Source organism: Cervus elaphus, chromosome 14 (genome assembly GCF_910594005.1).
Source record: "Cervus elaphus chromosome 14, mCerEla1.1, whole genome shotgun sequence".
Classification (NCBI taxonomy): domain Eukaryota; kingdom Metazoa; phylum Chordata; class Mammalia; order Artiodactyla; family Cervidae; genus Cervus; species Cervus elaphus.
Genome location: NC_057828.1, coordinates 22937309 through 22954502, shown reverse-complemented (window position 1 = coordinate 22954502; position 17194 = coordinate 22937309). Strand labels below are relative to the sequence as shown.

The window sequence follows — 17194 nt, the reverse complement described above, 5'->3', positions numbered from 1 at the left end:
GAGTTGGAGAAAAGCCTAAGGTATGTCTTTGATGCTCTTTATGTGATCTTTATATTTTGACCTTGTTTATATTTTCAGAAGCCATGCATGGAATTGTGGAGTTAGTCAATAATATAATCCAATCATCAATACGATACAGACTTCTTGTTTATTAATACATGATTAAAAATGTATATGATAAAAAGATATCGACTGGAGCCAAGTGTGTGGATGACAAGAACAATTATGGTTCGGACTCCTAATCACTATGTGAGCGGTGCACCCCTGCAAAAGTCAATAGACTGTTTAAAAGTCACAACACATCCTGTTCTTCTTCTTGTTTTTAAATGGAAAGTCCAGCAATGGGATTTGCTATCTTTTATTTTATATCTGGGTTTACATTTGTAACTTTAATTCACTGAAGAAATATTTATTATACAACCACCCTGGCTCTGGCCCAGCAGTCGGCTCTGATGATACAGAAAAAATTCCTGCCCACAAGGGACCATGCTAACTGGACAGCATGCGAATCTCCAAACTAAAACAAAGTGTGTGAGACTAAGTGTATCAGTGTTTTACTGGTCTCATATGAAGATCAGTCAGCAGTAAGCATGAAGCCTGAGTTGTTTTACCAATGTGATATTGTTTTAATGATGGCAGCAACTCTTCTCTGATTTTTTTTTCTTCTGATAGACACATTTTCCAGAGGATGTGGAGATTAGGGGTTGACTCTGTGGCCAGGGAACCCAATAAGAAGGACTGACCATATGGGCACCACAGCTGAACCTCTGGCTCTATCAACCAATCAACCAAGCTTCCCAGACAATGTGATTATGCTTTTTTAAATAAAGGTATAAAGTTGGCTTAAAACTCAACATTCAAGAAACCAAGATCATGGCATCCAGTCCAATCACTTAATGGCAATTAGATGGGGAAACAATGGAAACAGCGACAGACTTGACTTTCTTGGGCTCCAAAACCACTGCAGACAGTGACTGCAGCCATGAAATGAAAAATTCCTGTCCATCACCAACTCCTGAAGCTTGTTCAAACTCATATCCATCAAAGCTGCAATACTCTGGCCTGATGCGAAGAACTGACTCATTGGAAAAGACCCTGATGCTGGGAAAGATTAAAGGCAGGAGGAGAAGGGGACGACAGAGGATGAGATGGTTGGATGGCATCACCAACTCCATGGACATGAGTTTGAGTAAGTTGGGGAGTTAGTGATGGACAGGAAGCCTGGCGTGCTGCAGTCCATGGGGGTCACAGAGTTAGACATGACTGAGTGACTGAACTGAACTGAAATCATTCCCGTCTCTGTCATAAATCCTAAATCCAGTCATTTTCAAATAATCCTTTCATAGTCATTCTGAAGTTCTTTCTTGGTTTGAATAAAAGTATACAGAGAGATGCAGAATTCACTAGATAAGGTCAGGCAACTGCCCACTAAGAAACCTCGCCGTATCAGTCCTTCCGATGAATATTCAGGACTGATCTCCTTTAGGATTGACTGGTTTTATCTCCTTGCAGTCCAAGGGACTCTCAATAGACTTCTCCAATATCACAGTTCAAAAGCATCAGTTGGATTAAAGATTTACTGAGTATGGCCTCTCCTATCTTAATAAGACCCAGTTTCCCCCACAGTCAGTCTCCTATAAACATGGGCAGTGTTTATAGCCCATGGAGAATGCACCAGGTCCAGAATAAGGTCCTTAAATTGAGAAACTTGATTTTGATACTATGTCAAGATTGCATTTACTTCAGAGGGTTAGACTCATGTTACCACAACTAACAGAAGACTGATGTATAAAACCAAGATAATGCTTAAGAGTGTGGGCTTAGAGTTTGAATCCTGGATCTGCCAAATACTTAGCTGTATAATCTATGTAAGCTTTCCCTTCCTCACCCCACCTCCTGCAAAGTAGAGATAATAACTTGCTTTAAAGGCTCTTTGAAAAGATTATTTGGGAAATATATGTAAACTGCCTGTCATGCAGTAAGCACTTAATAAAGGATGGCAACAGAAACATGGCTTTACAATGAAGGATGCTTTGACTGTTCTAGGATCCAGGTCTTCTATACAGATGTCCAGTTTCTGAACCACTAGCCCATGTTTACATCCCCCTGTCCCCTTTGTTCAGAAGGCATCTTCTCAGAAAAAAATATAACCTAATTAGACCTGTACATACTAAATCAAGAAGCACATTCAAGTCTTGTATTTCCGGGATTATACTCCTGTCATTTTGTCTGTGGGTGACCCCTAAATAGGCATATTTGCCAGCATCTCCTTAGCAGATGCTAACCACACTTGATCACATTGTTACATTTTAGTCTTTAGCCAAAACTGTTTACTTTATTTCCAGATTGCTTAGGAGAATTTTGCTCTTACCCTCAAGCCCTGTGGGTAGGACCCAGCTAAAGACTCTTCCAGCTATACTTGCAGATAGATACCTGGCTTAAATGGCCCAACCTGAGTGACACTTACTTTTGTTACAAACAGAGGGACAGACCAGAAAAACAGTCCAGATGGCTGCCATATATAAAGGCTCTTCCTTACCTAGTGTTCCAGATACATTTTTAGAAAATGAGAGGTATTATTCTCCTCTGCACACACACACATCTGTTCTAAAACATCAAACTAAATGGTAACCACTTCTTAATGTAGACTGGCAGGTGTCCAAGAATAAGAACTTCCCAGTATCTCAGTTTCCCCACCAGTAAAACAGGGCTAACAGAGCCTACGTCAAAAGGTGTGTGGGAATTGACGCAAGAGATATGTACAAAGCCCGAGTATAGTGTCTGGTAAAATGAGTCCTCAGTGAATGACAGGAATGGTGGGTGGCAGTGAAGGAGACCATGATGATGGAGAAAAACTAAACATTATCACTTTTCATTAAGGCCATCTGTTTCATATCATTGTTTCACTTGATGTAATCCTAAAATACTCCAGACTGTGTGTGTTGTCTGTTTTAGAAGCATTTTTTAGGATTGACTTTCTTGTATTTGTTCATGCTATTTACAAGGTAATTTTTACATTTAGGGCCATATACACATTCTCACATTGTTAATGGATAGAAACACAAATATTTATGGAAAGATTCTGCAAAGCACCAAAACCTGGAGCTTAAGATCTGAGATATGCTACAAGTAACATTAATAATATAGGACATAATTTTATATTAATTAATAAATTTTATTTTTATAGGGCAGTTTTAGGCTCACAGTAAAATCTACAAGCAGGAAGTATTGAGTTTATATGCCCCACCCCTCCTCCTGCATTCACCCTCCTCCACTATCAACATCCCACCCCAGAGTGGTTTCTTTGTTACAACTAAAGAACCTACACATTATTATCACCAAAAGTCCATAGCCTACATTAGGATTTACTCTTGGTGTTGCATATTCTATGGGTTTTGACAAATGTATAACGACATATATCCACGGTTGTGGTACCATATACAATATTTTCCCTGCCCTAAAATTCCTCAGGGCTCCACCCGTACAGCTCTCCCTTTCCTCTAATTCCTGGCAACCACTGATCCTTCTACTGTAGTTACGATTTTGCCTTTTCCAGAATGTCATATACTTGGAGTCATAAAAAATATAGACTTTTCAGATGGGCTTCTTTCACTTAATAATATGCATCTAAGATTCCTCTGTACCTTTTTTTAATAGCTTGAGCTCATTTCTTTTTAGCCTTGAACAGTATTCCATTGCCTGAATGTGCCACAGTTTATTTCTCCATGAACGATCTCTTGGTTGCTTCCAAATTTTAAGAATTATGAATGAAACCACTGTAAACATCCACGAGCAGGTATTTGTGTGGACAGAAGCTTTCAATTCATTTGAGTTAGTACCAAGGAGTGTAATTATTGGGTTGAATGGAAGAATACGCTTGGTTTTGTATCCAAGACAGTATTCCAAAGTGGCTCTAGTATTTATGCCCACCAACAATGAATAGGGCTCTTATGGCTCCCCATTCTCACCAGCATGTGTTGTCAGCGCTTTGGATTTTTGGTCATTCTAGTAAATGTGTAGTTTTATTTCACTTTAACTAGTGATTCACTAATCATATGGTATTGAACATTTTTTCATGAGCTTACTCGTCATCTGTATTTCTTCTTCGGTGAGGTTTCTGTTCATGTCTTTTACCCATTTTTAATTGGGCTGTTAATTTTCTTATTATTAAGATTAAAGTCATCTTTGTATATTTTTCTAACAAACAGTCCTTTATCAGATGTGTGGTTTGTCTTCTCATACTCTTGGTATTGTCTTTCACAGACTAGAAATGTTCAATTCCAGTGTGTTCTAGCTTTTCACTTGCTTCTTTCATGAATCATGGCTTTGGTGTCATATGTAAAAAGTTATCACCACCACGGAGGTCATTTAGGTCTTTCTATGTTATCTTATAGGAGTATTCAGTGTTTTATATGTAGGTATATGATCCAGTTTGAGTTCCTTTGTGAGGAGTGTAAGGTCTGTGCTTACATTCATCTTTTGTATGTGTATATTCATCTTTTGCATTCTTCTTGAACTGCCATTCCAGTACCATTGGTTGGAAAGACAATTTTTGTTCCATTGCATTTTTTTAGTCTTTTGTCAAAGATCAGCTGAGTGTATTTATGTGGGGTTTTTTTTTTCAGCTCTCTATTTTGTTCCATTGGTCTGTTTTTTTCACCAATACCACACTGACTTCATTACTGTGGCTATAATAAGTCATCACATCAGGTAGTGTCAATTCATTAACTTTATTCTTCTGCTTAATATTCAGTTGGCAACTTCTGGGTCTTAGCCCTTTTCATGTGAACTTAGAATCAGTTTGTTGATATCCACAAGATAACTTACTGGGATTTTGACTGGAATTGCATCAAATCTATAGGATCAAGTTGGGAAAATCTGACATCATCAGATTAAAAGAAAGATACAGTACTGAGCCTTTCTATCCATGAACATGGAATATCTCTTCAATTATTTTGTTTTTCTTTGATTATCAGAGTTTTGAAGTTTTTTCTCATATAGATCTTGTACAAATATTCTCCTAGATTTATACCCAGTATTTCTCTTTTTTGCTGCTAATGTAAATGTTACTGTTTTTTAATTTAACATTTGTTCTGTTCCCTGTTGATATATAGGAAATTTACTTTTGAATGTTAACCTGTATCCTACAACCTTGCTACAATCATTTAAGAGTTCCAGGACTTTTTAGTTGATTCTTTCAGACTTTCTACATAAATGATCATGCACAGAAATGATCATGAACAGAAATTTTATTTCCTCCTTTTCAATCAGTATCAGTTCAGTTCAGTCATTCAGCTGGGTCCTACTCTTTGTGACCCCATGGGCTGCAGCCTGCCAGGCTTCCTGTCCATCACTAACTCCCGGAGCTTGCTCAAACTCATGTCCATCGAGTCAGTGATGCCATCCAACCATCTCATCCTCTGTCGTCCCCTTCTCCTCCTGCCTTCAATCTTTCCCAGCATCAGGGTCTTTTCCAATGAGTCAGTTCTTCGCATCAAGAGGCCAAAGTACTAGAGCTCCAGCTTCAGCCTCATTCCTTCCAATGAATATTCAGGACTGATTTCCTTTAGGATGGACTGGTTGGATCTCCTTGCTATTCAAGGGACTCTCCAGAGTCTTCTCGAACACCACAGTTCAAAAGCATCAATTCCTCGACACTCAGCTTTCTTTACAGTCCAACTCTCACATCCATACATGACTACTGGAAAAACCATAGTTTTGACTAGATGGACCTTTGTCAGCAAAGTAACATCTCTCCTTTTTAATACACTGTCTAGGTTGGTCATAGCTTTTCTTCCAAGGAGCAAGTGTCTTTTAAATTCATGGCTGCAGTCACCACCTGCAGAGATTTTGGAGACCAAAAAAAATCAGATCTGTCACTGTTTCCATTGTTTCTCCATCTATTTGCCATGAAATGATGGGACTGGGTGCCATGATATTAATTTTTTGAATTTTGAATTTTAAGCTTTTTTGTTAAATACATACATATTAATGATTGTTATATATTCTTAGAGTATTGACCCATTTGTTATTAGGTAATGACCTTCTTGGGCTTCCCTGGTGACTCAGTGGTAAGGAATTCACCTGCCAAGCAGGAAACACGTGTTTGATCCCTTCAGGGTTGGGAAGATCCCATGGAGAAGGAAATGGCAACCCACTTCAGTATTCTTGCCTGGAAAAGCCCATGGACAGAGGAGCCTGGACAGCTGCAGCCCATGGGGTCACAGGAGAGCCAGACGATGACTTAGCCACTAAACAATAACAAGAATGCCATTCGTATCCCTAAAAAAAAGAACAGAATATCCAAGGACTGTGGAACAATTATGAAAGATGTAACATGCACAATGGAAATACCAGAAGAGGAAGAAAGAAAGGAACAGAGGCAATATTTGAAGTAACAATGATGTCAGACACCACAGATTCAGGAAGTATGAAGAGTATTTTTCTCTGACATTTGCAGCAAGGAACTAGTAGAGCTCCTAGAAATAAAACTCAATGGAGGTAGGAAGCCTTGACTATGACTGGCTGTTACTGAAGTCTTTAACTCTGATGTGTCCACACTGAGCCTCCAGGAATTTGTTAATTTCAGTTCAGTTCCCCCCAGAACTGGTTCCTGAGGTTTCAGCTCTTGAACCCTCATAAGTTGTGATTGTCTGTTATCTGTCTGTCTCTCTAATTTCAGACACAAACGTTAGCCCTCCAATCTCATTTCTCTGATGAATCTAAGGAGAACTGATTTTTCAGTTTGTTCATCCTTTTACTTGTTAGGATGAAGTGGTGACTTCTGAGCTTCATCCATGTTGGATTGTAATCACTGGCTTTTGAATATCCATGTTACCTACCTCATACTTCTTGGAAATAAATCTGAATAAACGGCTATAGATTTAAGTACTGATGTAACAAAATTTCCTTCTGCTTTTTACCTTGGATCTGCTGAATCAAGGGTGACCATTGGAATGGTCTGTTTTATCTTTGTTCACCATTATGTTTCAAAGACCCTATGATAGTGTGACCTGTGCCAAAAGAGCCTTTGAGGGAGAAATGGAATTATTTTGTAAATAAACTGAGAGACAAATGGATAAGCAAATAAGTAATTTCTTCACATCCCTTTTTCCAAAATCTATTGACCATTTAAAACATTCAGAAATGTTTAATATCAAAAGCCAATCAAAAAGCATACAAACAAATAAATTCTGCATTTTAAAGGTAAAGAGAATACATATTAAGCAGTAGCAAGCAAAAGCTGATTTGAAAATGTTTTAAATGATATATCAAAACCCAGGCAGGTACAGTAGTTTTCTTCATCAAGTCTAAGCTCCCCTTCAAGCCTCAATGAGGTGTTTTTGCTCCCTTTCTCTGTTCTCTAATAAATCTTGCCAGAGAGATTTTGTTTGACATTTATACCACATCTTCTGTACTTAATGCTCCAAGTGCGATGTGTGCTTTTAAAAGCAAATCTTTTTATTTCTTTGGTTTGTGTGAGTTTATCCACATTTTCCCTTGTTCTTCTTGTCACATCTGGCACAGAATTGTCGCGGGCTGCCCAGGGTTGAGGAGTATAATATGGAGCTCTTGAGCCAGGACACAATCACAAGATCAATTCTGGGCCATGTTCTGAATGAAACAACTAAGCTAACCTGTGGCTGTTTTAGTTATTCCAAAAATAATTAATTGAATAAAATAATGCAGCTGGATTTTTCATCATATAATATCCCACAAGGCAGCTGTTTTTACCTTTATCCATACTGTATTGAATGAGTACTTTAAAGTTATATAATAAAAAAAAAAAATTCAACGTCTGTGCAATGGAGGACAGGAGAAATTTGTTCTGTGATGCCTAAAGCATCTAGGATTCAACTGAATGGCAGAGATCTTAGCTACCTTTTGGTTAGGTCAAACCAATGCACTGGTGGTATTTGCAAACATCTGGAAACAAGACATAAAAGTAGATTATTACATAGACTCATGCATATTTATGTGTCATTGTGCACGCACGTTTGTGCAATAGTACATATTAGTTCCATGTATTTTAGAAGAAAAGTGAATGACACTCTTTCACTGATTAATGTCATTTCATTTTTTTCTTTTAAATATCTTTTCTGGAGACGGAAAAAGTTACAAAGACTGAAAGAAAAGCCATAATATCTCTAGCAGGATATCTTCATTGGTCAAAACATTCCCTGATAAGAGTAATTATCTCTTTGTTTGCTTGTTTGTATATGTGTGAGATTTTTGTTTCACTTTGTGATACACCTGTACTGTGATGGATCCGAGCATGACCATTCTCCAGCAATACCATCAAACACTTAATGTTGACAAGAAATGAGATGCAAAGTTTTAAAAATGTGCTTATGTTAACCTCTTGGCTTGGGGTCAACATACTTCCAAGTCAACCTGACTTGATGACCACAACAACTTAAATGTACGGTTTTCTTTCTAACAACGAATAGCCTGAGTAACTGGACAGAATCAGATCCAGTTTCCTTCCAATTTCAGTTTGACATTGTGGTTCCTGCTGTTTACAGACCACTGGGATTCAGGGAGAATCACAGGTGAAATACAATTTAGGACGAATTAGTTGCAGAAAACTCACTGTGGATATTAGAAGGTAGCTTTTGCACTGCTCAGAGAACATCTGGAGACGCACACGTCTTTCAGAACTGCTCTCTGACACCATCTCTCTATGTCAATATGGTATGGTCTTAATTTTCTTGATTCAAAAGTACTGTCTCTATCATATACCAAGAAGTGAAGTCTAACGACACAAAGGCACTTTATCTAATTAAACATTTCTCTTTTAAGTCACTAAACAAACGATCAGGAGAATGTGGATTACAACACCTTTTTCTTCAGAAAAAGGGAGTTGAAGCTTCAAAAGGCTCCTTTCTCTGAAAACTTCTGTCATTAAATTTTATACACTGTTAATCCATTATTATCATTTAAAAAAGTGTAACCAGGAAGGCTAGCTACTTTAAATTTTCCATAATTGTCAAAAGACACAGGTTGTTGCAGGCCAACTAGGTGAGAGGGCCTGAAGGACATAGGAAGAGTCATGTATCTTTAAAGTCTATATGGTACTCCTATAAGCCACTCACCCACTTCCTTTGAGAAAGACAGAAGGGGGAAAAAATGCTCACAGGAACTGATGATGTCACACCGTGCAGCTGCTAATGCATATGGATATGTCATGCAAATGTCCCCAGCAGAAACACATTCTTTAGTTTAAACCTGCAACCATATTCAGCAATAAAAGAGTTTCCAAATCAAACTGCTGACTCCTTTTTTTCCCCCTTATCAAAACACCCCAGCATACATCTTACCAGGCAGAGTAAATCAAAAGAACCAGCTGGAGTTACGAACCCTTGTTTTTCCCTGGATATCAGGTGTGTGCTGCAATTTTGCAGAACAATTTGTGAGCTGAAATAAGGAGCAGTGGTCCACTCAACTCAAAATGAAGCCATTTGGGCAATGATTGTGCTACCTTTCCAAAGGCCTTATCTTTGCAAAGGGATATTGTAATTTACCAACTGATTGGTTTTTTCCTGAGGGAAGATAGGTGTTGATTATACCTTTATCTGAATTAAAAAAAAAAAAAAAAAAAAGATCTAGAGGAACTCAGAGGCATACTGAGTAATAGAACATTGTCTTTATCTTTTCTATTCTTCTAGTTTTAAATTTTGCAGATCCTCTGATAAGTTGATAGCAGATTCAAGGGAAGGACAGGGAAAAAAAAAAAAGGAGAATACGGAAAAAAAGAAAAGAGGTGGAAGGAATTTGGGGAGCAATCTTGTCACATTAAATTTTCTAAAGCATCGCCATAGTTAGAACATATAGCTGTGAATTTATTGCCACATATACTTCTCCTCATGTTGCGACTGGGTATTTATGGAAAAGTTCTGTATTGGGGAATGAAAAATGTCAAACAAGAAACTTCAACTGTTACCTGGAGGGGATGTTAAAAGGTAACTTGGGAGTGATTCACTCCAACTTTTTTTTATGGCTGGGAGAAGGAACACCACTTTGACATTTTTTTATAGGGATGTATGCTGAAGCTAAGCACTTAGAAGAGCGAGGCAGTTGAGATTAGATGAGGAAAGAGAAAATGAGCACGTATCTGGGAATTAACCCGCATTGGTGCTCTACGGGGAGGCAGGCTAGGCACTCACTTCGAAGGCACCACTCTGGTGAAACGCCATCAATTCTGAATGAAATTACTTAGGGTGAAATTGCCTGTCTGCAGGTGGCATCTTCTGCTCTGCGCTCCGGGTTTCTTGCTCCCGGAGGCCGGGGATGTGACTGACCTGGCTGGAAGGTCGCCCCCTGGTCTCCAGAGAAAGGGCCTAGGGTCCTAAAAATAGCCAGTAGTTTCCTGCGCCCTAGCCTTCAGAGTTCCAAGAACCCGGGGGCGGGGGAGTGGGATGGGGAGCCCATTCCTGTTTCTCAGACCGGGGGCCCTGGAGTTTGTGATTTCTCCACGTAGAGCCTCGGAGGACGGGGAGAATGCGAGGAGGCCGGCTAGAATCGGGCTCGTTCTCTCCACGCGGATGTTCGGCCACCGCCTTCGCTAACCCAGAAGTCGGCCCATTCAAAAAGCCCCGGCTCGAGCCTGCAGCTCAAGCCCAAGGCAGGCTGGGTAGCAATGGACTTGCGGAGAGAAGAGGGGGTGGTCTTCCTTCCCCGTTCCCCCAACTGCCCCGCCCACGGTCAAGTCACATTAAAGGGTGCAAGAAGCCTGCTCCAGGAGCCGGTCCTTCACTCTCTGTCTTTGTTGATTTCCTATACACCTATAGGCGAGGAAAAAACGTTCACCGGGAGAGAGCCTACGATGGCGCTGTGCCCCCCCCTCCCGCCCCGGGACGCAGGCGATTCCTCGCTGGCATCTGGCGGCGCGCGGCTCATATACATATTTCGAGGGGGAGGCCGGGCGGCTGCTCCATCGCCGGGTCAATGTGTTAATTAAAAGTTGGTCCGAGTTGGTCAGCGCGCAGTCCCTGATGTGCTTAACAGCATGCAATTAACACACGAGGCAAATCTTTTTGAAGATACCGGCATTGACACCCCCCCACCCCCGCCCAGGAAACTCCACCCTGCTCCTGCCCAGAACGTGAAATCGCGACGGCATATAAAGGAAAAGTCATTAAAAGACGTAATTCAATATGGGCCGCTGTTTCTTGAAGGGGGTCGGGCTGGGGGAAAAAAAAATCCTAAATCTATATATTTCAAAAATAAATAGCAAATTGATTTTTTTTTCCTGCAGGACGTGCCGGCACAAGATCCTTTTTCCCTGCGTTCCCACCCTATGTATATTAAACAGCGGGCGAGCGGCGGCCGCGCGGCGCCGTGACCTAGCGAGCGCCGGCAGTCCCCGGCCTCCGCGCAGGTCCCCGCGCCGCCGCCTCGGGCGATCGCAGACGGGCCTCTCGCAGCCAGATTGGTTTCTCCATCGAGGGATAATTACTGCACGTTCGCTTGCCTGGCGTCCTTTATATTTTCAAAAGTACCGGGAGCGCGTGAGTGTGTGTTGATAGAGTCATCCTACATAAAATATATTGATAAGAAAAGTTAAAGTGTTGGTAGAGACACTTAATATGATCATAAACCCCAGTGGAGAAGCCGATCCAGATTCCTATTGCCCGAGGCTGCTTCTGCCGTCTCGCGCCTGCCCGCAGTTTTTAGCCCTTTGCACACAGTTCTCCGGCTTCCAGGAATGTTTGCTTCTATTGGTCTTTTAATTAGGGTTGACTCATTTAATGTGTTCCCCCCCCCCCCATCTCTCAGAGACAAACAAAGACTCCACTCTGTTAAGTCTCCCCATTCTCCTAAAGGGCACACACACGGGCACGCGCGTGTACACACACACACACATACACACTTTCACTCACTCACTCACTCCACTCTGCAACTGCCTCACTTCCCGGAACTCGCCGAAGCCCGCTGAGGGCTTGTTGCTCCATTGGCCACCTTGATGCCACAAATAAACTTCTTGGTTATCATCCTAACCTTGTGTCTTAGGATGGTTTGGCTTTACAGATGACATATGACTCTGTCACCACCACCCTAAAGGGGACAGGGGTAGCCATTCTAATCAATTTTATATGTCGTATCTAAAGGGCATGCCTTGTTGATGGCACCTAATGAAACAAACAATGGATCTGCAGTATTTTGGTTATTCATCTGGTCCTTCTAGAAACGTAGGAAAGAGAGAGAGTGAGTGATGGACGGAGAGAGAGAGAAAGGGGAGGGGAGGGGAAAAGAGAGGAGGTCGACTACAGATCTTCGGAAACGGATCAGATTTGTTGAGTGTCAACTTAAAGAAGGCAGCCTGAGCCGTGATTTAAACACGGGCGGTGTCACTGTGAACTACTGCCCCGCGGTCGTCCCCCTACCCCCACTCTGCCTTCCTGCTGCTCCCTTCTTTTCTCCCTTTTGTAGGATACAGAAGGTGAATAATGAAACCATTTTGCTAATAGTTTATGAGCCATGAGATTGGAAATGTATATGGATAGACCGGAGCACCAGACTAAAATCATTTGAAAGAAGCGTGAGGCTGGGCAGAGAAAGAAACCCGCCGTGTCCTGTTCCCCAGCCCGGAGCGGAATGTGACGGGTGAGGTGGCCTTGTGCCTCTCCGCTCCATCCGAGGGCAACGGCTTGGCCCATCCTCCCTCCAGCCTCTCACCCCTTCATCTCCCGGAGAGCGAGATGAATCGGGGCGATGGCAAGATAGCGCGAGCGGGAGATAATCGTTATCACCAGGATTTTTCTTCCAGTGATGGGATCTAAATAGATCTATCACACTGGGCAGCTTTTCCAGAGGCAGAAAACAATAGACGTGAACTTCGCGCTGAAAACAGCCACCGGGATGCTGTCTGTACGTCTATCTTTTCTGTTCCCACAGGGCCCGTTCCCCTGGTACGAACACCCAGAACCTTCGAGAAACGCCGCAAACACTCATTTGACTTACATGCTCGACCCGCAAGGAGGTTCTCACCCGCTTTCTTTGCGGAGTCACTACCGTTTCAAAGCCTTGGGCTCCAGGGGACGGATGCAGGGGAACTTGAGGGATGCGGGAGTGGTGGGTGGGGTCAAAGGTGAGTCGCTGGCCTGGCCCCTCTCTCGTCGGTCCACCAAGGGGGCCCCCAAAGCCTGGGGGAATCCTCAAAGCCGGGTCGGAACAGCGGCCCAAGCCAATGGCCCGCGAGAGACCGCCCCACGTCTGGCCCAGCGTACGGGGGAGAGGGCGCGCGGGAGAGGGCGGGGGCGGGCCCGCTGGAGGCGCAGGCTCCCGGGCCGGGCTCCGCAGCGGGGTCAGCCCTCCGAGCGAGAAGGCCGGGACAGGTACGTAGCCAGGGGAACGCAAACCAGGTGCCAGTGGCCCGGGCCGTCCGGGCCCCGTCCAACTCCCGTCTGGGAACACCCGTAAACTGGCTCTGGACCGGGGCAGAGGGGCCACCCTCACCCCGCGGGCTCGTGACCCTCGGGGCAGCGAGGGAAGCGCAACCCTCCGGCAGGCGCCAGAGCAGCGCGCGCTTCGGGTGGCTCCGAACGCCGCGCTCACCCGCCTGCGTGGAGTCGGGGGGCGGTGGGGGCACCCCGCGGAGAGAGCGGCCGCCGGAACCCTCTTAGCACCTCTTCCTTGCCCCTCTCCTTCCAGACTCGTCTGGATTCTGGGATAAGGCGAAATAACTTTTCCGTGCACGCGGGAGGTAACCTGCAGGAAGTGGTATTAGGAGAAGCGGGAACCGGGTAGCAACGCCCCCCTCCCCCAATCGCGTGGGGGACCCCATTCGGTTTTCTCCAGGGGGTTGGGGAAGAGGTGAGACGTTCTGTTTACAGGGACAGACGGTGGTACTGGGCGGGGATAAGGAGCGAAAAGAAAGATCACCGCCGCTCTCCTGATCCCCTTTCCCTCCGCCCCCCCGCGCCCCCCAGCCCTGAGGCCACTTTTAGGCCCTTCGGATGGGCTTGGCCCACTCCTCTGCAGGCCTTGTGTTGAACATGGAGCCTCCAGAGAATCCTTTCCACCTGCAGACCCTCCCCTTTGGTGTCCTCAATTTCTCCACCCCCCACACCCAGCCCTATTAGACTATCCTATGGGCTGTGGTCGGTGTTGAGACCTCCAGGATAAATTCAGCTAGGCAACCTCTTGAACTGGCGAGTTTGGAGTGGAGAGCTAATGTCTGTCGTCCCCGGAGGGGTTTATATTTGAGAAAACACCTGAAATAAAAATGAAAACCGTACTAACCCAAATCAGCGTTCGCAGTCTGGCCCTGGCTCAAGAAAAGGGGGCGGGTGGGCGGCGAGTGGCGGTCAGGACGCACAGCCCCTGGGGGTCTCTTCGGTTCGCCGGTGTGCGCGAGCTGGGCGAAAGGCGGCCGGCCCCCGGGGAGCTAACAAGGACCACCCCCGGGCGCCAGCGGGCCGGGAGCGCTTCCCGGGAGCTTGCGGCCCTCGGCCAGTGAGGACGTGACCCCGGGGCAATGCCTGCTTAACCCCGCGGCTCGTGACCGAGGGGGTCGTGAAGTTGCGGGGAGGAGGGGGTCTTGGTATCCCTGGAGAGTTACTGTGGCCTTCGGGGATGGAAACCTACAGGCTGGGAGCTCCTTCGTGCCTTCTGCACTCACCCTGTCCCCGTTCCCTCCAAACACAGGGTTACCTAAATTCTCGTCCTGGGTCTCAAGAAAACCCCCAACCCTGCCAGTTTCCCGCCTTCCTTCCGTCGCTCCCGTGATCCCAGGGAAAACCCGGCTCCGTGCTCTCTTCCCCCGTCTCTTTTCTCCAGCCAACTCCTAGGATCCTTGCTCTTCGGGCCCTTGCCCTTCCCAGCTGGTTCCTCTAGTGCCTCGCTGGGGTGCGGGGGGAGGCAAAGAGGCGGAGTACCCCCCTCCTGGCAAAAACAACAAAACTACTGGAAATCGGAGTAAAACTACATTCCACCCCCTGCCCCCGAATCTGTCCCCCTCCCAAATCCTGCCAGCAGAGAGGCTGGGGGGTGGGGAGGGAGGGAGGGTCATCCCGGGGAAGGGGAATCGGCGCAAATTTCCGCGCGCTACTCTTCATTTGTCAGTTGATTCCGTCTAAAAGTTCGCTATTTATAGGCTACACCCGGCAGCCCGAATCCCCGCGCCCGCTTCCTTTGCAAAGTGAGAGAGGTCCTCGCGGCGCCGGGCGGCCCGTCTCGACCGCGTCCCGTGATCGGTTTGGTTTTGTTTCTGCCCTCACACCGCGGGCAGCCCCGGAGCAGGACGCGGGGAGCAGCCCCGAAACCACCTACTCGCAGTAGTTGAGAGAGCGGCTCTGCAGTCCCACCATGTGAGTCCGCGCCTGACCCGGCTCGGCGCGCGCGGGCTGGCGGGCGGCCGCGGGGGCGGCGCGGCCGCGGGGGCCGCCGCGCCCGAGCCCCCGGGGGGCTGGCCTCCGCCTCTGCCGGTGCGACCTCCAGCTGCTTCCTTCTTCCTCCTCCCCCCCCCCCCTTTGATTTCTCGCTTCTCTTTCTTTTATTTCCGCGCTTCTCCGACTCCCCTGCGTTCAACTTCCAGCTGAGTTTGGGCACACACAAAAAAACAGAGGCGACTGGCCTTTACGCGGGAGGCGGGGTGGGTTGGGCGCGTGTGTTTCCTACCGAAGAAAACTGGGGGTCTGGGGGAGGGAGGCGCGTGCCGGAGCGCGCCCGGTAGCTGGGGCGGGGGGCGGGGGAAAGGGAGTGGGCGAGGCGCGATGATCGCGAGACCTTTCCTCTTGTCTTCGCACCGACCGACCGCAGGGTGGGAATGCAGTGCTCGTGAAGCTTCTCGGTGGGGAACCATCCCTCTGCGATAGGGGGGGACAAGATGTTGTCTTAAAATCTAGGAACCGCGCCGGGCGGAAAGGAGGGAAGAATGTGAGCGCTGGCAGAGGGTAGTCGGGAAACAGCGTCAAATCCCTAATTTAAGATAGAATTGGGGTTTGCGACACCCCTCCTCGGCTGTGGACAAGACTCGCTTGCGGAGACAGCAGGGCGCAAGCGTGGGGATCGCGGAGGTCCGCGGGCCTTGACCTTGTCTCCTCTTTCTACCTGCCAACGCCTTAGACGATGCTTCTGTGTTTTAGAACCTAGAAGTCGAGGGGGGCGGGGAGCAGGGAGCAGGGCAGGCTGGAGGTGCCCCGAGCCCCGGGCGAGAGGAGCGCCAGACGCGCGCGTGGTTCCGGGAAGGGCTGTGCGCTCGGGGCCGCGACCAGGCCGGCTCTGCCGCAGGCGCGCGGCGGCGGCCATGAGACTCGCGCAGGGCAGTTCAAACCGCCCTTACCCCCTCAGAGCCCAGGCGCGGCATTTGGGGGGGTGGAGAAGGTTATGACTGAAAATAACCCGAGGCTCGGATCCGTTTGGCTGGAGATCTGAGCGCCAGCGCGGAGGTGGGGAGGGGTTAAGAATCAGCGAGGGAAGAGCTTGCGGCCTCGCCTGTGGCGCGCCCAGGGCTCTGGCCCCTGCTGATGAATTTCTTCCCCATCACCGATTTCTCCTCTCACGGTGGATGTCCCTGAATCCCCCTGTGGCCGCTTTCTCAGGGCGCTCAGTCTGTCTTGTGGACAAGCGTGGTGGGGAGCGAAGACCCAGTCCCGGTCTCTGGCAGTGCCACAGGGGGAACCCGACTTTCCAAAGTGTGTGCACTCAGGGTTCCCGGCACAGAAACGGGGGTGAGGTCTGTTTCCGGCTCCAGTCGGCCCCCCCTTCACTCCTGGGCTCACTCCGCAAGGATGATCTGGTTCAGACGGGACGGGGTCACCCCCACTGGCCCGGAGCTACCCGGATTCTCACCCCGGCCCGCCCAAAAGAGCTTTAAGAAATTCGACCGCTAAGTTAAAATCAGAGGCAGTTTTCTTCTGCTATCTCTGGGCTGCATTTGGGGTTGTGGGTAGATGGTAAATTTATTACAACTTTATAGCCGGACACTAAGCGGCGGGGACCTGTAAATGTCGGAATTCGGGGGCTGGGGATGCGATGTCTCATTCTCTCTTCCTCCGCCCCATTAGCCGACGGTAAGTGCCACTCAGCTCCCCTGGCACAAGTTCGGGGAAGCTTTTCTTAAGTTCTAAAAGGAGGGAAAAGCGATCAAAAGTAAGAAAGATGGGAATTAAAAGGAAATGAGAGAAAAGAGAGAAAAGGGAAGGTGTGGTCTCTAGTTGGCTGCATTCCTCCTTAGCTCCTTGGAAAAGAG

General features: G+C 46.7%; 1 protein-coding gene and 1 long non-coding RNA gene across 4 annotated transcripts in view; one reads left to right on the top strand and one right to left on the bottom strand.

The window, feature by feature from the left end:
- LOC122708078 overlaps positions 1 to 15361 on the bottom strand; it is an 87729-nt gene extending 72368 nt beyond the window's left edge. The window contains exons 1-2 of the long non-coding RNA XR_006344999.1: positions 15274 to 15361; positions 14245 to 14886 (exon numbers count right to left, since the gene is read on the bottom strand). This is a non-coding gene — a long non-coding RNA (uncharacterized LOC122708078). The remainder of the gene's footprint in view (positions 1 to 14244; positions 14887 to 15273) is intronic.
- ESRRG (estrogen related receptor gamma) overlaps positions 13318 to 17194 on the top strand; it is a 674948-nt gene continuing 671071 nt past the window's right edge. The window contains exon 1 of one of the 3 annotated variants that reach the window (XM_043924185.1): positions 13318 to 13337. Coding sequence is in view for 1 of the 3 variants with exons in the window: in XM_043924176.1 (XP_043780111.1) it covers positions 15310 to 15311 (2 nt within the window). In the remaining 2 variants the exon portion in view is untranslated. Of the gene's footprint in view, positions 13338 to 15055; positions 15312 to 17194 lie in introns of those variants that run through there. The other 2 variants (XM_043924176.1, XM_043924177.1) reach the window with 2 other exon arrangements.